General features: G+C 43.8%; 1 protein-coding gene across 2 annotated transcripts in view; it reads right to left on the bottom strand.

The window, feature by feature from the left end:
* Positions 1-16,692, bottom strand: part of KDM5B (lysine demethylase 5B) — a 91,349-nt gene extending 74,657 nt beyond the window's left edge. For both annotated transcript variants that reach the window (XM_088479423.1, XM_088479424.1), the window contains exons 1-2: positions 15,989-16,692; positions 4,870-4,947 (exon numbers count right to left, since the gene is read on the bottom strand). In XM_088479423.1, coding sequence (XP_088335549.1) covers positions 4,870-4,947; positions 15,989-16,375 — 465 coding nt within the window. In that variant the 5' untranslated portion in view covers positions 16,376-16,692. The remainder of the gene's footprint in view (positions 1-4,869; positions 4,948-15,988) is intronic.
* Between the last annotated feature and the right edge of the window lie 6,224 nt (positions 16,693-22,916).

Raw genomic sequence — 22,916 nt, 5'->3', positions numbered from 1 at the left:
AATCTAGTACATACCAATACAGGTCCAAAGTCTGTGGACAGTTGAACATCACACCCATATGTGTTTGTTGAATATCTCTTTCCAAACCCATGTGCATTTATTTGGCTCCCCCTTTGTAGCAATAACAGCCTCCACTTTTCAGGGAATACTTAACTGACAAATTTACTTTCTAAAAACCGCTCAGAAATTGTTGTTTTATTTGTTAGGAGTAAATTTACTTTTTTCCCAAGGGCTGCTAGTCTCTGCTGCCGCTGGGTGGAGGATACTGCTGTGCTGACCGCTCAGCAGCATGGAAGACACTGGGAGAAATCGCAGGCAAGCAGATGGGCTGCAGCACACACTGTTTATATGACTGGTCGCATTATTGCAATCAAATCAGATAACGCACGGCCTGGTATGGTCGGTAAAATGAGACCATGGCCAGGCAAGTGGTTAAAAAACACATGCAGGGATTCACATCCATTCAGCCACAAAAGTATTAGATAGGTTGTGCACCTATGAAAGGCAATAAAGCCAGGCTCATTGGCATTAAGTGGAACAACGACTAAGACGTTTCTAGGATAGTGGTCAGGGCAATGTGCAGGCCAGTCACATTCTAGATCATCAAACCATTTCGTTTTACATTTTACCTTTCTTTGTGAATGGGGACATTTCTCTCACAGTGGATTCGGCAGACATCTGCGCTCCGCCCCCGGGGGAGGAGACATTTCCCTGTTCCTTCCGTAGGAAGGAACACAGTAAATGTCTGTCTGTCGGCCGCGGCTGGGCATACACTGCCCGATGCGGCCAACAGTTTACCGGGAAATATCGCATCGGACGGGCATGCTGGACAATCCAGCATGCCCGACCGAGCAATATTTAACCCTCGGTCGCCCCCCCACACGCTACAATTATCGGGGCGATCCGCCGATATCAGGCGGATCGCCCCGATAATTGTAGCGTGTATGGCCAGCATTAGTCGCTTATTTAAAAATGAACACAGATTTTGTTATAATTTTCGTTAATAAAACGTTTATATTATTGTTATCGTTACAATTTGGTCCTCAAAAAACAATGTAGTCCACGATTACTTTTAGTCAAAGTTAACACTGCCCGAGACCCCTGTATGGGTATTTATTTTTTTACGTACCACTGGGTTTTCCGCTCTGGAAACCCAGAGACTACTTTTTAAAAAGAAATTTATTGAATACCGCAGGTATCAGGAGCGCGCATACCCGCGGGAATACAAAATTGGGCTCAAGGTTATTTACCTCACTAAACCTTGCGTCCAATTGAAATCACCCCCAAGGTGTTTTGTTACTGTGGAATGCCACAGTTGTCATTTCAGTTTACATGGAGATTGATGGGGAGCTGGAGCTACTTCATCAAAAACTATTTCTAGAGTTTGGTTAAGGTGTGATACAGCAGCCTCAGGAGAAGTGAACGTAGAAATTGATGACCGTAGTTGTTGTCGAGGGGGGGGGGCAGTTGTTGAAAATAGCGATAAGTTGTAACCAACAGAGTGTGGATTCCATAATGCACATTTAGCGTTTTGGAGGGTGATGGGCGACACATGATGTATATGAGGTTTGCTGGATTATTATTCCCTAGGAAATCAGCTGTATATGTGTGTGGGGCCTGAATTTGGTAATATGTCACCAGCTAATAAAAGCAGAAGGAGAGAGAAGTAACTATAGTTGCAGGAGGTGTGTAAAAGTTTTTTATGGTGACAGGATGAGGTTGTAATAGCCAATGTATGAAGAAAATAAAGCTCATGAGTGTTAAGAGGGGAGTTAATTAATAGGGCTGCAATAAGCTCAAAGGGATGAGTTGAAGGGAGAGTGAAGGATGTTATATTCTTAGAGAGAATATAATGGAGTTTGATGAAGAAAATAAATGTGTTACATCTGAGTTTTAAAAGGCAGGTTATTTTTGGACAGAAATGAGAGAAATCAGTTTTTTGATTATTAAAAATCAATAAATTGAAAACACTTTGGTCATATCCAGACATTTATATGATTTAAGGATCTGCACAGATTCATCTGCTTCCACTAAAGACTTTTGTCTGGAACAAAATGATCTTATGTTTATTATTATTTTATTAACTGTTATCTATAAAGGACACACATTCTGCACTGCTTTACGAAGTATATTTTAGCCATTTACATCAGTGAAGCTTACAATCTATATTCCCTACCACATGTAAACACACACACACATATACACACGATGGTTCATTTGTGTCACGAGCCAATTAACCTAGAGTACAAGTATATTTTTGGATCTTGAGTTGAAACCGGAGTACCCACTATGTAACGGACGATGCGCGATCTGTGTGTCGTCAGCAACATCGTCAGCAGGGGCCATGCTGCATTGTCGTTCCATCGCTGCCGGCATCAGCAAGCGTGTATGCACTTGCCGATGCCGGCACCCCTGCCGGGTCCCGCCGCACAAGACACCGGGCTGGGTACACATCGTTAAGTGTGTACCCAGCTTTAGGGCCATGGTGGGTTTATTGGATGACAGTAAAGGGAGAGCTAGGGTCATGCACTTTGTATTAAAGACTTTTTTTATTTTATTTAATTTGGTGCTTTAACAGCTTCAGTTCTCATCCCAAATATTTATCTTGACAAAAAAAATATATTCTTCATTGTTCATGTCTGAAAATTCTCATTTCCAGGCTTAGGTAACTTTTAAAATAGGTCCTCCATCGCTCACTTTCACTTTGCAATTAGTTTGGCAACCTTTGCATACAGATGCCAAATGATCCACACACTTCAAAAATGAAATTTATGCAGTCTAAAATTATAAACACTTGATTCCCATTTGGGTGCTAAGGGCCGATTCACAGATGGACACTAATGCAGACACAATTGCAGCTGCTCTCTCAATAGTGGTTGCGGAAATATGCGAATGCTTACCTCAGCTTTCCCTTTGTGCTCCACCGTGCGATGGAGTGTACGGCCACTGTGACACCCACTTTCAGGCTCTGTGGTCTGTGCAATTGCGATGGAGGTTGTATTCACTCCAACATCAGTGACATTTGCAGTAGCCTAGGGCAGTGTTTCCCAACCTCGGTCCTCAAGGCACACTAACAGTCCAGGTTTTAGTGATATCCATGGTTGAGCACAGATGGTTAAAGCAAAATAACTGAGGTACTAATTAAGACACCTGTGCTCAAGTATGGCTAGCCTTAAAACCTGGACTGTTAGTGTGCCTTAAGGACGATGGTTGGGAACCCCTGGCCTAGGGTATACTATACTAGGTTATAACAACTAAGCATGGCCTCTGAAGTGTTGGATTCACGATTGGGAATGCAGAAGCATGACACTACTAAACACACCCATGAAATATTACTTCAGGTCACCTCCCCCCAGTCTCCATCAGGATACGCCCAGGGATCGCGAACCCAAGTGTTAGCCATGCCATACACAATTGCGAATGACATTGGACACTTTAGATAGCGCATGTGCAGTAAGGGTATCCTGGAGTTTTCGTGCATGCGCAGAAGCAAAAGATCACTTAACTGCATAACACTGACATTGTATGAAATCTCTGAATTAGGCACTAAATACAACAACACACAATATTTCCAGAAATTCTGATCATTCAGAATATCAGGATGCAAGAATTTGTCTGTAAGTCTGCATGTCCTTAATACCAGAACACAATGCAGCTCTATATAAACTTTATAAATGGATGTATTATACAGACAAATCAGTTTTGTAGCTTCCTGACTTTGCTATCAGTCTGTAGTGTATGTAAAGCACAAAGAACATTACAATAAACAAGCTGCTGTTGACTTACTTTTAAAAAGTGTGAAGCTGTTAGGTAAAGAAGACTTATTATATAAATTACTGAAGCATATATTACTGCTAGTGCACGGATTACATTCATTGAGAAAAATGGGTGCCATAAAATGGGTGTAATTTTTCCACAATTATTTAATTTAGGGGAGTTTTTCCCCTAACAATCAAAGACAGACAAGACAATGTAAGTAACTGTACTCAAAGAAATCAAAAGATTTTTTTCCCCAAGGCTTAATTCCAATTTAAGTAAATAAATGCCCCCACTTTATACAGCTATTGTAATTTCGATTTACACTGCCACACAACTGGAGCTGCTCCTCACCTCTAAGGGGGGAATTCAAGTGTGTTGCGCTGGCGGCCACTAGATAGCGACTGACGGAGAAATTCAATTGTTACTCTGTTCGGGTGTGCACAGCCACCGGCGCTGACATTTCTACTCGCAGCTGGTGAGCAGAAATAACTGAACGTTTGCGCGCTCAAACAGGACTTTTCGCGGGTGTTACAATGTCCTGTCATTTTGACTGGCTGCTAACTAGGGGCTCGATTCTATTCAGCGCGAAGTAAATACCTCCGGGAGTGAGCTCCCGGAGCTATTCAATACACCGCGCTGACAAGTCCGACTAATGATTTCTTCTCTCATCCCTCCGGGGATGAGAGAAGAAATCCGACAAAAGTACCGGCGCGAGGCTGTTTTCTACCCTTAGCGCCGGGAAAACAGCCTCGTGCCGGGAAGTTAGGTCGGGGAATGCCCGTTATCGCGCCTAAACACCCTGTTTAAGGCGCGATAACGAGCCTTCCCTGACCTAACAGCGCGATGAATTGAATAGCTCCGGGAGCTATTTCCCGGTGCTATTTACATCGCGCTGAATCGAATCGTGCCCTAGTATTGCATATTTCCATGAACATGAAACCTATATAAGGATTATAGAATTCTTGAATAGCATATATATTTTACGTTGCATTATTTGATACACCAATTAATGGGACATAACTGCATAATTTTAGCATTTATTCTTAGCTCAGAGATTGGAAGTCTAACATTAATTAGTAAATATCTAACGTATGAAGAAAAACACAATACCTCAAGTTCATTAAGTCTTTGGATCCGTGGGGTGAAGTGCAGTTTGTCCACATCACAAGCAAATGGAGGTTGCCAGTCCTACAGAAAAAAATTGAATCGTGTTTAGCCCAGTATATCTTCTTACAAACAAGGTTAGATAAACAATGTATATACAGGAATGGTAGCTTACAGAAGTATGCTTTAGGACCTTAGTTTTGCCAAAATTGCCCATATCTGGAGACACTTTCCTGTCGTGAATGATCTTAGCAGCACATCTATAAGATGTCCATGGTTCTTATTGGATGACTGTAAAGGGAGAGCTAGGGACACGCACTTTGTATAAAAGGATTTTTTTTTTTATTTAGTTTTCTGGTATCCAAAACACTATAGAAAACCACATGGTTTTCGTGCCATGCCATGCCAGTGAACACTGGGCCTGATTCAGAGCTGAACGCTCTAACCAGAGCGCTCGCTCTGAATCAGGGCCCTCCTCCATGAAAATGGAGCGGCCTCCTGGCCGCTCGCATAGCTGTGGGTGACCACCCACAGCATATGCGAGCGGCCAATAAGATGGTCGCGATGGTCTTGACCATCGCGACCATCGGACTTGCAACGGAGACCCTGCGGTAGGGTCTCCCTGTCACTAGCCCTGGAGTGATTTTGGCTCTATCAGAGCCAAAATCACTCCCACTGACATGTCAGTGGGGCCGGCTTCAGACGGTAGGCGTTCCCATGGGAACGCCTCCGTCTGGCAGGCACGCCCACCAAAGGGGGCGTGCTGTCAATCAACATCGACAGCACGCCCCCTTTGGTGCGAGACCCAGAGCGATGGAAAGCCCGTCGCTCCCCGGGTCTCGCGCATGCGCACGACGGAGCTCCCTCCGTCGTGCGCATGCGCAGTGGGGAACATCGACCCGCTTGCGAGCGTACTGCCGCTCGCGAGCAGGTCTGAATGACCCCCACTGTTCACATTCCATTTGGTGGCTGCAGACCATTATTTTTTATTTTTTTTTAGAAAACTCCCCAATAAAACTATGCTCCTCCCTCTCAGATGTATATTTACTAAAGGGCAGGTCTTTAGAAGTGGAGTTCTTGCCCATAGCAACCAGATTCTACTTATTTATCTAGCACCTTCTACAAGAAAATAGCTACAATCTGATTGGTTGCTATGGGCAACACTCCACTTCTAAAAATCTGCACTTTAGTAAATATACCCCTCAGTGTCATAACAGCAACTCTATCACAGAGTTGAAGAAGAATTTATGAAGATTTTCTATTAGTCTTCTTGTATAAAGTGAAAATATGAACAAGTAGACAATGGCGCCCCTGAGCGGCTTTCCTCTCCCCATCAGACTCTGCACCTCTCTACAATCATTCAAACGAGCACTTAAGACCCACTACTTCATTAAAAGGCTTCCAGCTCTCATCCTAACTTGCTGCTACATCTTCCTTCCTCCCCACCTACCCCATCTGTATCACTCCTGTTCGTCTGCCCCTCCCTTAAAGAATGTTAGCTCTTTCGAGCAGGTCCCTCTACCCTCTTGTGCTTCTCCCTACTGTAATTTAATTTATCTCTTACTCCCCACTAGGGCAACCAACACTCAGCTGCTTATGTGGGCGTAAAGGTCGCTAATATAGCAATGTTTATTATACATGTCCATGTCCTGCTTTGTACTGTAAGTCGCTGGTTACTTATTTGTTCATGTACTTTGTAAGGCGCTGCGGAACACTTGTGGCGCCATATAAATAAATTATAATAATAATAATAAAAAAAGTCTAATCACGCCCAAATACACTGGGTTTAGCCACTTTACACGTCTAAATTCCTGGTTAGGGCACCCAAACCACTGACTTTTCACACTTTTCTGCTCACCACCTCAGGACGCTGCAAGCAAGACATGTATGCAGCTGTGGCTTTTGTGCCCAAACAGAGCAACAACCTGCACTGCTCTGGCAGGTGCCCACTAATTACAACGCCGCAATGAACTCCCCCCCCCCCACCCCAATGTGCATAAATAATATGGCAGTCCAACTAGGCCAGTGGTTTCCAACCCGTAGCTCGCGAGCTACCGGTAGATCGCGGCCGTAATTTGGGTAGCTCTCCTAGCTGCATTACTCCTGAGTCAACTAGGAGGAAGCAACCTCTGACAAGGCGGTGGGTGGAACCATGGGTACGCACGTCAGGTGAATGCCGTAGGGCGGTACAATATGTTACGGATACTGTCTGGACATAACAGGAGTTGACTGCATTTGGGGCGAATGATTCCCATCTGGCCCTGCCGGGAAATATCACACAGCAGCCCTGCCTATATCTTCTGTTCCTCTACTGCACTTACCTCCTTGGAGCTGGTAATTAAATGTGAAATGTGCAACGATATCACTATTAATTGCATTGTGTTTTCTATTAAACATTTTTTCATTTTCCTTAAATGATATTCAATTTTTCAGTTATTGGCCAATTTGTTTTTTAATGTTAGTAGCTCTTCAGGTAGTTTCATTATTCTGGAGTAGCTCACACCACAATTAAGCTTGGCGACCACTGAACTAGGCAAACCATTCTTTAAACTAGACAACATACCTATTTAGAAGATGTACCATTTATTTTATTTGAAACAAGATGGAAATGGACTGGGCTTTAGATCACCTCTTATCTGTGAATTTTGTTATTTGTTTTGTACTTTTTCAGCAATTTTCAGTGTAATTAAGGGCGTGATAGACCTCCGTTATATACAGAAAACATTCTCCGAAACACAGTGTAACAATATCTGGTGATAACTACTGTACGCAATAAGTAATTATGGTCGTACACACTAGAAGATATGTCATCCGATCCGGTCTGCAACATTGTCTAGTAGGTACCCTCAATGTCACTGACTATGCGTGCTCCCATGCATAGTCACGGACATCGGACCGGGCGACATCAGCAGCGTGGGCCCTCTCTCCTGGCATCGGCAAGCGTGTATGCCACCGGGTCCCACTGCACGATAGGTCAGCTAGGTACACATCATTAAATTTGTACCCAGTTTAAGGGGCCCCCATAATCCAACATATCGGAACCCTATCTTACTAAAATGAGCACCCTTAAATTGCTTGTAGCAGGTTAGGGGAGATGTTGCCCCATCTCTGGACTCTATATGGGTGGCTAAATTAAAATCATTGGATGTGATTTGTCATTCTGAAATGGCACATCATGCCTGCCGGCATCTCAGGGTTTTCCTCACATTACAACACATCTCACTGAATTGAATCGGCCCCCATGATTTTTACACAGTGCAGGGGGTTTTGCCTGGTTATAACCAGGCAAAAATATCTATGGGGACACACAGATTGAAAGATGGGAACAACGGCTTTCAAACAATGGTACAAACACCTTTTTATGCTCTACCATTGGTGAAAAAGAAAGACTTAACCCTCTCCTACTCAATTTTTACTAAAGTGCTGTTGTTCAAGCATGTGTGCAACACAGTGCTTCTCAATGTGCATTACCAGCTGCCAGGAGTCTCAACCAGTCACCAGGACCGGTGAGGGGAAGAATGCATTTTGTTTTCTTTGGTATCCCCGCCTGCTGTGGAGGATGAATGGGATTCAGCTTTCTCATTCTTAAGGTATATGAGGAAGACTACTCTCACTAGTCCTATGCAGCAAAAAAGTTAACTATGGGGCGGAGAGGTGGACGCTTAGGCAATATTTATGCATTTTTTAAAACTGGACATGCACCAGAGACGCAGTGTGCCATGTCCACCAATGATGCTGCATTTGGAGACTGGTTGTGTTCTCATAAATGGGAACACGTCGAGGCGTGCCAAGCTCAGTGTCTGCATCTTCCGATGTACACTACCGTTCAAAAGTTTGGGGACACTTAGAAATTTCCTGATTTTTGAAAGAGCACTGTTATGTTCAATGAAGAAAACATTAAATTAATCTGAAATACACTCTATACATTGTTAATGTGGTACATTTCTATCCTAGCTGCAAATGTCTGTTTTTTATAGGAATATCTACATAGGTGTATAGAGGCCCATTTCCAGCAACCAACACTCCAGTGTTCTAATGGTACATTGTGTTTGCTAAGCTCGTTAGAAGACTAATGGATGATTAGAAAACCCTTGTGCAATTATGTTAGCACAGCTGAAAATGGCTTTGCTCCTTAGAGAAGCTATAAAACTGGCCTTCCTTTGAGCTAGTTGAGAATCTGGAGCATCACATTTGTGGGTTTGAATATACTCTCCAAATGGCCAGAAAGAGAACTTTCAAGTGAAACTCGACAGTCTATTCTTGTTCTTAGAAATGAAGGCTATTCCATGCGAGAAATTGCCAAGAAACTGAACATTTCCTACAACTGTGTGTACTACTCCCTTCAGAGAACAGAACAAACAGCCTCTAACCAGAGTAGAAAGAGAAGTGGGAGGCCCGGTGCACAACTGTGCAAGAAGACAAGTACATTAGAGTCTCTAGTTTGAGAAATAGACGCCTCACAAGTCCTCAACTGGCAGCTTCATTAAATGGTACCCACAAAACGCCAGTGTCAACGTCTGCAGTGAAGAGGCAACTCCGGGATGCTGGCCTTATGGCTTTTTCTTTGCCACTCACTCTGCCTATATCTGAGACTGGCCAATAAAAGGAAAAGATTCATATGGGCAAAAGAACACAAATATTGGACAGAGGAAGATTGGAAAAAAGTGTTATGGACAGACGAATCGAAGTTGAGGTGTTTGGATCACACAGAAGAACATTTGTGAGACACAGAACAAGTGAAAAGATGCTGGAAGAGTGCCTGACGCCATCTGTCAAGCATGGTGGAGGTAATGAGATGGTCTGGGGCTCCTTTGGTGCTGGTAAAGTGGGAGATTTGTACAAGGTAAAAGGGAATTTGAATAAGGAAGGCTATCACTCCATTTTGCAATGCCATACCATACCCTGTGGACAGCGCTTGATTGGAGCCAATTTTCTCCTCCAACAGGACAATGACCCAAAGCACACCCCCAAATTATACAAGAACTATTTAGGGAAGAAGCAGGCAGCTGTTATTCTGTCTGTACAGGGGTGGCCAGCGCAGTCACCAGATCTCAACCCCATTGAGCTCTTGTGGGAGCAGCTTGACCATATGGTACGCAAGAAGTGCCCATCAAGCCTATCCAACTTGTGGGAGGCGCTTCAGGAAGCGTGGGGTGAAATTTCTTCAGATTACCTCAACAAATTAACAGCTAGGATGCCAAACTGCAATGCTGTAATTGCTGCAAAAGGAGCATTCTTTGAGGAAAGCAAAGTTTGAAGGACAAAATTATTATTTCAAATAAAAATAATTATTTCTAACCTTGCCAATGTCTTGACTATATGTTCTATTCATTTTGCAACTCATTTGATAAATAAGACAGTTTTCATGTAAAACACGAAATTGTCTGGGTGACCCCAAACTTTAGAACGGTAGTGTAGATTTACTAATCTTGGTAGAGCAGATGATGCGGCCTTTCTGAGCAGCCTTAACTTGGGTACACACTTAACGATGTGTGTACCCAATTCACCTGGGCCCAACATGCATACATATAGGGCAGACGGAATGGCCCGGGAGCGCGCATGGTCTTCCATAGTGGGTACACATTTGCCGCTGTGGACGATATGTCGGCCCGATTTACCGGAACTGGCGACATATCATCTAATGCAGGGGTGTCAAGCTCGTGGACATCCAGCTGTTGTGGGATTACATATTCCAGCATGCCCTGCCACAGTTAATGCATGCACTAATAGCAAAACTGCGGCAGTGCATGCTGGGATGTGTAGTTCCACTGCAGCTGGGTGGCCGCAAGTTTGACATCAGTGATCTAATTTGTACCCATCTTTAAATTCATTCAGATGACCGATGCTCCGTCTTCGGATACAGCCGATCTGAAACGGGCGCCTATCAGAGCAATTCAACTGTTTGTCTGATAGACGCCCATTAGTTGCGACAGACATTTTTTTCACGCAGCCTCCTGAGGTGCGAGAAAAAAATGTGTGCAAAGTCCATAGTTTAGGCACCCAAACTAGGAGTTTAGAAGCCCAAACCAGGAGTTTAGTCAGGTTTAGCTATTTTGGGAGTCTAAACATAGCGCTTTTGGGCGTGTTAAAACACTAATGGACGTCTATCGGGGAAATAATTGAATTGCTCTGATAGATGCCCATTAGTTAAGACGCGCCCCAAAAAAACCTTAATTCCCCCAAGGGTAGCGATTCAATTGTGGCGCACGCCCCTTGCTGGGCCTCTATGCGAATAGGTGCCCGACTGAGCGATTAAAGCGTTTCTCCATTTGGGTGCCCATTACTATTTACCGCACCCACAAGCACCAGGTAATAGCTGCGCACATTAGCTAAACCCGTCTAAAGAAGAGGTTAGGGCACCCAAACCACTGTCAGGGAGCCCAAAAAATGGGACTTTAGACAATTCTTCTTGCACCTCAGCAGACTGCGAGAAGAAATGTCCCACCCCCCACAGCTTTCGGCGTCCAAACTGAGCAAAATTTTATTTGCTCTGCCAGATGTCTATTCACATAGACACCCAGCAGGGGAAGTGCCACAATTGAATCGACCCCTTAGTGTTCATTCTAGCACCCTGCACTTGTCAGAAACAATGCAATGCCTGGGGTGTAACTAACCTGCTCTGGTGCTTTTAGTGAATTTAGTCAACCCAATAAACTGCTGACATACATACCAGAGTGTGCTAGAAGCACCAGAGCAGATAGCAACACCCCAGGCAGTGAAGAGGAACTGCACGGGTTGTGACAGGTTAAGGGTGCTAGAATGAAGACTAAAGTTTTCACTCAACTTTAGTTATTTGAAATAGGACAAATGTAGGGGCCTATTTATCAAACATTTTTAAATGAAATACAAACAGGCAGTTTCTACATAATTTTATAAATTGTCGCTATAGGCTACCAGCATAATGCAGATTTCACAGAAATCTCCTGCAGAAGACTAATTAGCACTGCAGACCGCGGTCTCCATTATCATCAATTGGCACTACGTTCTGACCCTTATACACCAGCTCCAAAAAGTGAAGATGGCGTAAACCGCTCTAAGCCTATTGAGGCAGTCTCCAGCCAGCTCCAGAATCTGACATTGTGTGCATGCGCAGTGTCAGATTCACCCAGAGGAGTCTTTCACAAAAGTGAAACACTCCTCCAATATGCTGGGGATGTAACTCACAGGGACAGCAGTTATCACTACTGCTGTCACTTCGGGTTAGTTAGTACATTGCGGGGCTATTTTGCATCAAAATGAAAATATCCATCACAATACAGGAGCTTATGTATCAAAGCTTGATGTGAGAGAAAATTGTGAGATATAAATCACCAACCAGCTTCTAACTTATATTTTGTAGGCTGTGTTTGAAAAATGATAGTTAGGAGCCGAGTGGTTAATACTTTTTCTCTCACAATTTTATCTCTCAAAGCTTTAGTACATAGGCCCAACAGACTTAATAATCGCGGCAGTGTCAATTTTTAATACATAGGCTTCTTAATCAAAATCTACTCAAAAAGGATCTTATGCAAGCAAAATAAAAGACATCTAAAATTCTAAATATTATTTGAAATGAAACTCACATGGGATTGTATCAGTAAATTTATCAAAACCTAAGTGTATGTTTATTTTAGCCCAAAAGCACATACAATATGCAGAATACAATATTATTTGGTTTATAATTTTTTATTTCTAAAGTTTGATATGAAAGAGTAATTATTTTTTAGAAAGAAGTTTAATTTTATATATACTTTTGCTTATCCAATAGCCTATGTACACAATGAAATATACTTTACATGTTTTCATAGTTTATCACAATATTTAAATGTACCACAAAAGGGGATGCAAATCTCGATATTTAAGTTGAAACGGTCACAATTACAGTAAGTCGTACACACACACACAGAGGTTTAGGGGCATATGTATCAAAGCTTGATGAGAGATAAAATTGTGAAATATATATCACCAATCAGCTCCAAACTATCATTTCTTAAACACAGCCTGCAAAATGTAAGTTAGAAGCTGATTGGTTGGTCATATATCTCACATCAAGCTTTGATTCATATGCTCCTTAATACAACAATTCTCACTTTATATACATTTATATAAATTTGGTATTAAAAAGTAGCAGAAGTTTAAAATGTAGCTAACTTTTGTTGTAGTATGAAGTAACCATATCTGCTGCTTCAATCTTGCATGTTTGTCTGTGTAAAATGGTGGACAGTGTTGAAGGAGAAAGATGGAGGACAGTCAAGCAGAAAACATGGATGTGTTAGAAACTACAATCCTTTAAGCAGGCTGGGATCTGACCCACTCAGATTACCACATAACCCTGACCACTAATAAAAAGGACAAGACAACAGAGACTAACAACCCTATCTCACTACAATGGCAATGTGGAGCTTTTCTAATCCTGTGCTGAGGAGGCATTTCTATCCTACACACAAAAGCTCCTAAAGTCACTCAGTCTACTCCCTATGCCGCAACATAGCTACCAGATCCTCACTATTTCCATGGTAATTGTCAAAGCAGGTTTATTTGCAGCACTATAAAACACCTTAATGCAAGTAGATGTAAATAGGCAAATCATTGAAGATTGCAGCATTGTAAAAAAACTGCAAAAGCAGAGAATGTTAAATTTTTAAATAAAACACAACATGATTGTTTACACATGAGAAAATAAAGTAACAGAAGACAATTATGAACAGCAAAAACAAATTAGTTTTCCCTCTTAAAAGTATATAAAAAGGTACAAAAATCAAATTCTACCATGGAAGATGAGCAGAATGTATAATATGTAATAGACCACAGATTCTCAAACTCGGTCCTCAGGACCCCAAACAGTGAACGTTTTCCAGGTCTCCTTACAGAATCACAAGTGAAATAATTAGCTTTACCTATGGATCTTTTAAAATAAGTCAGTGAGTAATAAATACACCTGGGCACCTGCTAGGTGACTTGGAAAATGTGAACTGTGTGGGGTCCTGCGGGCAGAGTTTGAGGAACCACTGTATTAGAGGGGGATGCAGTCAGGAAGCCGACGGTCGAAATGCCGACCGCCGGCTTCCCGACTGTCAAATCCCGGCAAGGTACTAATGACAGGCGTCGAAATCCGGACGCCTGTCATTAGACCTACCCCCCGGCATACCGAACAAAGGTAAGCCGGGCGGGGACAGCATCGGGATAGTTTTCGGGGGGGGGGGGGTTTAGGTGTCAGGGCTCCCGGGGGACTTAGGGTTAGGGTTAGGCACCCCCCAGGGAGGGTTAGGTTTAGGCTAGGGGGAGGGGGGGTTAGGCACGGTGGTATTACATACTACACCCATTGAGGATTTCAACATATACAAATTTATTAGAGAGCGCCGGGTATTGTTAGCTTCAAAAACTACAAAATTATCCCTTACCCATTAGAGGATGTCCACCAAGTGACATGGTGATTAAAAGCAAAAAGAAACTTAAAAGTTCCAATTTAGTTTACAGCAACAACCTCCAAAGATAAACAAAATACCTTACCCTCACAAACATAACAGGTTATAGGAATTTTACATAATTATGGTACACAACAGGACATTCTGATCTCTGGGCTTGCAGAAGTTTTAAAAATGGCTGACATGGGTGTGAGCTCAGGCTGTTGCTTGTGTAATGAGATTTAAAAAAAGAAAAAAAACAATATTATTGAAACGATATAAGGATTGTGATTCATAAGGTAAGAAAGGGTAAACACCTAGTAGACATCAATATGTCATATAACACACTTAAAGAAATTCCAAAATGAATTAACTAAGTGATGTCTCAGGGAAAAAAAAGTTGCTGAAATGAGAACTGCAAATGCCATCTTTATCAAAAGTAGATTGAGCAAGATTAGCATGGCTTCATGGTGAAACCACAATATCGATTGATAAAATTAAATATTAAGTTAATACATTTGCTCCACAGATTTGTGCAGTACAAATAAAATGGGGGTTACTATGATTTATACAGTAATGTGATTTATATATAACTTGAAATGATTAGATTCATAATGTTTGCCTGGTATAGTGCCTACAAGGATGACAGTGACAAGCAAGTCTTCCATGTCAGTCCCCTTTCTCCATTAAGAACAGCAACAGGAGAGTATGCTCCACTCCCACCCCATAAATACCCTCCCCTTCCACAGTAGGCAACCATCCTCCTTTCATGATTATCCCTTCTCATCAACAAAGCATATGGGCTGTTTTTTGCCTCAAAAGAAGACTATAGTTGGGCTCCAATGCACCTATGGCAAGGGCTATGTAGTTTTCCACTAGACTACTAGTGACTAGTTGCTGTATAGCAGTAGCACTACACCCCCGTCAAAAAAGCTGAACATGAAAGAACCACAACTGCAGTGTGTGTGTGTCAAAGCAGCCACCACCATGTTCTCCATCTTCCAGCACCAACTCTGACCCATTTTTCTTGTTGATGGTGGTTTTACATTTCACCACTGAGCACTTGGCCACTCTCTCCTACCTACCACCCTCCCCCCCCAAAAAATGCCTTTGTTCCACTTCTAAGCAATAGTAGAATATATTAGTCGTGTGCACTGACCTTAGGCAGCAATGGGAGAGAGAGAAAAAGGCTATTAAGCAGCGTGGTGATGTGGTGTCACCCTCTGTGGTGTCAAGTATGATATGGTGCTGACCCCCCTCCCTGCACACACAAAGGATTGGGGTCTCGGGCGCCATATTGAATACTTCCTGTAGGCCCCCCGAGCTATCCCTACACCCGGAAAATAGTACTACTAAAAATATATATCTAAATATCTCACACATACATACTTCCGGGAGTTTACACCTCAGTCAAACTGTGGTAATCCGAATTCACACCCCAGGGAGGAGGGGGGGGGGGGGGGGTCCTCACATCATCATCATCACCCCCCCCCCCCCCCCAAAATCCCAGCTCTGGTTGCTCTATGTAGGTATGTGCTAGGAGTGTGTGCGGGGGAGGGGGGAGAGAGAGATGTGTTTATCCTCGTCAGCCAGGCTCCGGGGCTCCCCAGCAGCTCTGTGCAGCCACCGTCCCCCTCCCCTGGGTGTAAGCAGGGGGCAGGGGCAAATAGTAACAGTTCCACAGGACATGTAATGATCGCCACTACCACGACTAGTGCCCCTCGGCCCGTCCGCATACTCACCGGCGGCGGCCGGACCTTGCAGATACCGGTGCGCTCCGCAATCGGTCGGATCTTGCTGATAAACGCAAAGGGGTCAGCAAATTCCTCACGGCTAGGCTCAAACACCGGACACTCCGGTGGGGGCACAAACTCCATCTCGCCGGGACACCCACCCGGGCAGAGGAGAGAGGGAGGGCCGCGGGACACACGGAGAGGGTGAGAGACCGGGCGAGCTGTCCGCGAGGGAGGCGGAGCGATGGGAACCAACCGACAGTGAACGAGAGAGCGAGGCCGCAGGAAGCACAGCGAGGTGAAAGGTGTCCATCCGCTGAGTAGGGGTGGGGGGGGCAGAAAGAAGTAGTTCCACTGTGTGCTCGGATCACGCCAACAGGGGTCTCTGTCTCTCATTAGTTGTTATTGCACTAACAGAGACTTACGGTCGCCACACATTCCCTATCAGGTCCTCACTCAGTGACGCCGAAACACTCAGCAGCAGTCACCTTCATACACTCTATAGACGGATCGGGGATTTTTGTAATCGAATGATAGCCGCAGCTCGTACACTAGCAGGTGATTTACTAACTTCAGTGTGGGATTAATTTAATAATGCGGCTGATGTCCGAAAAATAATATTTTGTTTTTTATAGCACGTGGATTTTTTTCACGGTCTACATTACTGCGCACGTTGTGTAACAGTGATCCTAAGAATAACGCTGCTGTACAGAAGGACCCCGTGACTGTTTCTTGCTTAGGCAGAACTCTTTATAGCCAGCTGCACCATGTTAATTAGGGCCTTCATATCATACTAATCGCATGGCATGTTCTAATGGTGCCCGATGGCCGCGCCCCCCAGCAGCCATTGGCCGAGCATCTCACAAGTGACAGATCTAATTCCACCGCGACCAACTGCCTCCAACTGAGGGATCCACTCCTTGTGTTTACATGGGCGGATGAATCTACATACAGCTGACTGCCACACCATCGTCGGGACTTATTTTTTTAAAGAGCCTTATTCTGCCTGTGGATTGGTTGGGAGCGGCGGCGACGTCCGGATGGAAGAGGGGCGTATCCTACGTGCTGTAACTGGGAGCTTATTGTCTAGTACTGAGTGTGTGTCTCGCTGTGAAATAGTCACGTGATCTAGGGAGAGTGTGTAGTACGTGACGCGGCAGCCACCAATGTGATATCACAGGAGTATAATAACGTCATTTGTACATTGTTAATTTAAAGATGCTATGGATGGAAGCTTTCCAATCTGTCCTTCAGATCAAGAATCCTAGAGCCTTAGAGGCTACATTACATTAAGTGGTTAAATTATTAGCTTGCTATGCCTGCCCTTCTTGTGTAATTGACTGCTCAAACAGTGACAAAATCAGACACCCCCTCTATTTCCAGACCAGCTATACTAGTGAGTCACCATCTCAGATTCGTGCAGTACCGTGGTCATCCACAGTCCATTCCATGTAAGGGAGACGTAGTTAATACAACTCAACCAATCAGGTGTGTTGACAACTTCCAGGTGTAAGAATATACTTGCCAACTTTTTACCTTACTCCCCAGGTGATGCCAGAGGGGGATGCCCAGGTGTGAGGTGAATTGTGCATCAGGATGGGACCAGGGGCAGAACTATGGGAGACAATGGAGACGCTAGCACTGAAGAGTCCTCCATTGCCCACAATATATTCATCCCACTTAGGGCTGTAACTATGTACCGGAGTGTACCGTCACGGCCGCCCAATACATGGCACCTGAGAAGCCACCATACACTAGTGGAGAGCTCCGTGTCAAACCATCAGCTGCTGCCTCTGTCTATGGCCTGTCCCTACTCATTGGTGTCACTGCTCCTCAGCAGCTTCTTATGTCGGTATAACATGTGATGTAATCGGCAGTAGACTGGGCATTTTGTGATTTGTAGTCCCACCACAGTGGTGGTCTTACAGTATCTTGACTTAAGCTCAGTCCTCAAAACCACAACATCAGGTGGTTTACCCCTTCATCATGGGTATCAGAAGGGCTCCCCACCCCATATCAGGTGGCTTTTGCCAGTAGGACTCTGAGCCTCATGCTAATTGCACCATACAGGTCACTATCTCAACTGTGACTAATGCATGCAGATGTGTCGCTATACATCTATCCTCCGCATGCTACATTACAATGTCAGCGGCTGTGACTTGGGGGGCACCAAATTATAACTTGCCTCCAGGCGTCTGGGATGAATTTACGCCACTGGATGGGACTACAATTATCTAATTCACCGCAAAAGCAAATTGCGTCAAGGAGCCCACGGACTGCCCACTTCACTGGATTAGTAAACGTATAAGGAAGGCTGGCCTATAATCCCCAACATTTTCACAGATATTCCAGGAAAGTATGTATAAAATAATAAATTAAAATTGTAAGCTATAACCTATAGACGATCATGGTATTGCAGGAAGCTGCTGAAGGCATAGCCAGATCTGTGTATGTATATTATTCCATTTAGAAGGTTTGTGTATATTATGAGATATGGGCTGCGATTCAATTCAAAGTGATGCTGAATAGCTCCAGGAGATGCTGACACGTGCAAAACGCTGCCGGTCTTGATGTTAAACAGCATAATTCAGCTGTATTTTAGCATCGGATGAAAATCGCTTCAGCACTATTTGATGGCGGCTGCCATCGGCAAGAATCCATTGCATGGTGAATATACTACCATCAGAAGAAAAACATTGATGTTATTAAACCATCGAGCATCTTCATGACCCCGGCTGAGCAGGTAATTTGCCCATTCTGTGTAAGCTTCAGCTTGCTTAGATGGGCGATTACTGTGCCCATTGCGACCGATTGTAGCGATGCTGATCCGATGCTGCGTCTTCTGTTGCAGCACTCAGATCACAGATGCTGACAGAAGGTGTATTTTTCCTACAGATGCCTCCTACAGCATTAGAATATTCGTTGGACGGTATTACACAGCCACTTTCATGCAGCTGTGCAATACCGTCCATCTCTGAATCAGGCCCTTAGTCTCCACCAGTCGCAGGCCTGTATTGAAGCATCCTTTATTTTTTACATTGTAGACCAACATTGGTATATTAATATGTGCTTGTAAGAAATTAGTAACTGTCATTGCAGGTGCAGTGTGAGTTGATTTTCCGACTCACTGCTCTTTCATTGGAGCTCTGCCTGCCCCCCACTGGTACATATCAACCTGTGCCTTCAGATCACTGCAGTTTTAGGCAGTGGAAGACATCCTGAGTGAACTTGCTTAAACTTTCCCCTCCAGTGATCCCTGACAGAGCCCACAGCTGATGCTCTGTGTCTCACCTCCCGGACGGTTCCACTGGGTATGAGCTAGATCTCCCATGCACAGCCTGGAGCGAAGCAGAGACAGTGCTGTCCCTGCTGTGGTGGGGCAACAACAGCTACAGCTGTCAAAATGGTCAGTGCCACTGACCGTTCATACATTGGGTGGCACATTGGCGCACTATCTTGTAGATAGCAGCTCCGATAATGATGGGGGCGCATAGTGCCTTTGTCATTTAACACCCAACCCTACATTAATACATAACGTGTGTAATACCACTAAACCCCCATATCGCCCTTTCATACATCTTCCCCAAACAGACACACACTTTTTTGATTATTATATATATTAAAGATAATCATTCAGTTCCATTAAGCAACAGTAATGACCTTGCACCTAAACCAGGCCAGGAAAATGCACCTCACAACACACAAAATAACCAGGGCCTTTCAGTATTGGAAACAAGCATTCACGGCTGTCCATTTTGTTGAATCGTCAGTATTAACCTTTAATATATTCCTGCCTATAAACCTCTAAGATTCACCTGCCTAGAACCTCTAAGACAAAAACCTGCCTAGAACCTCTAAACAGAACGCTAATTGCGTACGCAGTATAACGCAAATAAAGACAGGAGTGGAATCTGTGTTTCCAACGCACAAGTATTATTCAGGTAAAAGTACAGTCAGTTACACGCAATCTATACATACACAAGTTAGGCGTAAAAGGAAATAATACAGACCCAAGTACAGTTATACATACGCTGCGCCTCTGGACCCAGAGATAGACCTCAGACTAGATATCCTCAGTACACCCAAAATTCAGCATGAACTGGCAAACCAGTATTTGGACACATGTATTTATTCCCCCCCAGACTGAAACAGGACAAAGGGAAAACTTCCTGCTGATCTCATTGGTTCCCAGAGGAGAAGCATATGTTACGGCACATTTAACAGGTTGTTTCAAATAGACTTTCCCTGCCTACGACAACAGGGGTCTTTCTAGTAACGCCTCCTGTAACATTCCATCAGCTAAACATTTTGTTGCTTGTAAGTTCTGCGATCCGTAACTTGAGTTTGCATGATGCGATCTCTCCACCGATAACACCGGGATGCTGTAAAAAGAGTACGCATCAGAACTAAACCAAACACACCTTGCTTATCATGTATAATACCTTAGTTATCAAAAACCTCTATTTCTTAGCATTTAAACTAACTTAACCAACTTGAATCATACAATTTGATGCTAATGGAACCTTGTGTGCGAATATGTAGTGTGTGGGTATTCGGGGTTTGGTATAAGGATGTTAGTTATTAATGGGTGAGATTTAAGTGCATAATCTCTCATACATGAAGTGAACATCCAGCAGTGTGGATGGCTGAGGGTTGTAGTTCTACATGCCCTCTGTCAGCAGGCCCCCACCTGTTGTGTGTTCAAAGGAAAACAAAACCTCTTTTGTTCTCACAGACTCTTGTGTGGAATGCAAATGTATTACCACCTCAAGCTGTGGAGTTTGGGGCCATCCTGTCTAGGATTCAGACAAATCCAATTGTGTAGATCAATGCCTGGATTATATTACAATTGCCACAACTATACTTTATCTGCATCCAGGGATTCCCAATTTGTATGTAAAAATACCCATTGTCTATTCTTATTTACTTTTACTCAGAAAGCTTGTTTTTCCAGTTGCCCTTGGTAGGTTAACAAAAACATTGCCATCTCTTCTTAGCTCCTGAGTTATAACTTGAATTGACGCTGGCCACAAAATGGTGTCTTGCGATCTCATTTCCAAAATGGAGTCTTGCGGCCATTTGCAAGATGGCGTCGCCGCGATTAAATTTTAAACTGAACTTGTCTCAGCCAATATTTCAGCTTCGACAATTTCTTCTTTCTCCGTTTATAATGCCAACTTAACCCATGCTTATTATTAAGCTTAGTGTTGCCCAAAATCTATTAAAATGTGTAAATTCCATAATATCTCAAATTGGCTAGTCTTTATAAAACCTACTGCCCAAGTGTAATGGCAAGTGCTTTAATTTTAATGCTGGTGCACTTAAGGCGCATATCCACTACATGATATAAATGGACGATTGAACGATAACGACATCGTTATCATTCATTAATCGTGCAGTGAACATGCCGGCAACGACCAGTGATGCGCGCTCCCGCTGTTCGTTGTCGGCATCTGTCATCGCAGAACATACTGCCCAACCTGACGATATCGTCAGGTTGTGCATGTTCGGGGATGAGGGAGGGTGCCTGCACTGAATGACATGTCGTTCAGTGTGGGCACAATGGGCCTGATTCACAGCCGGACGCTATTTGCGGTCGTTCGTTCTGAGAAAAGGGGTGGCTATTCAAATGAACCGTTCGCTCTTTGCGGTCTGTTCACGCCTCTATGTCTGAACGAGCGAACAAAACTTGCGGTCGTTTTTTTGGAAACTACGCCCCCTGGCAGCTCTCATCCTACGTCATGTCCGCTATTTATTAGATTAATCGAGTACATCGACCAGCGTATGAACTGCTCGTTATTCTTGTGGTTGGTTTTTCCTACCGCAATCTTGCGAGCAATTCTGACTATAAAATAACCCAGTGACGTGGTCAATGACGCTGCTGTATTAATTATGCACACCCATAAAACCCCCGTTTTGACCTTTAAGCACGCCTGCGTTCTGATCTCCACTCCCCGTTTTCAAGCACCTTCCCCTGTTACCACCCACATACGCCTCCTCCTGCCACTCAAAATAGCAGGCATTCACTAGTTAGCGAAAAAACGATTTTCGGCCGCACTGACTGGTTCACGCATGCATATTACGATCCGTACGCATGCGCAGTTGGGCAAACATCGCTCGGAACGAACGAGCGACCGCTTACGAGCGGCTCTGAATCAGGTCCAATATCCACTGCACAGTATAATGAATGATTGAATTATATCGATGTCGTTATCGTTCAATTGTTCTTTCATCGTGTTGTGGATATGCACCTTAAGAGCCTTATTTACAGATGTAAGCAAACCAGATGGTAGAAGATCAGCGCATATGTAGGATCTGTACTGCACATGCGCCATTCTTTTACTGCGAGATCTCTTGCAGTGCCCCACTTGAGGACGGGGAGTGGATGGCGCCGTCCTACGTTCCCGAAAATGGGGGCATGTCGTCTTCATTTTCTGAGAGGGCCTGAGTCAGGGTCTCCATCTTCCGATGCAGACTTCCTTCCTGTTTGGTGATGATTGAACTATGTAACCACTGCCAGTATTGTGTTACATATTAACCGTATGTGATGAGCTGATTCAATTAAAAGCAAAGCCCACTATGTGTATGTCAGAAATATGTGGAAATGCTGGTAATGGCAATATATCTCAGGTACAACATTGCTCCTTTTATCTTGTACTCCCATAGTGGTGTGCAGAAAAAGGAGCAATATTGTTGTGCTCTAAATATCAGTGATATGTGCAGCCACTGCATGTCGCAGATAAATTAATTGCCCTCTAATAGTGTTGATTGCTATCATGTAAACTCTGCATTGCAGATTCAGTATCCTTCAGGAAGGCTCTGTCTTCAAGGCTTACTACAAGAGAAATTAATTGCACAAGACAAAGTCCTTGTCTATTGGCCCAGTCAAATATAGTTTTGTTTCGGTGGCTCTGTATAGTGTATCTTTATAGATGGC

Source organism: Taudactylus pleione, unplaced genomic scaffold (assembly GCF_031769625.1).
Source record: "Taudactylus pleione unplaced genomic scaffold, aTauple2 ptg000232l, whole genome shotgun sequence".
Lineage (NCBI taxonomy): Eukaryota > Metazoa > Chordata > Amphibia > Anura > Myobatrachidae > Taudactylus > Taudactylus pleione.
This window is presented reverse-complemented; position numbering and strand designations above follow the sequence as displayed.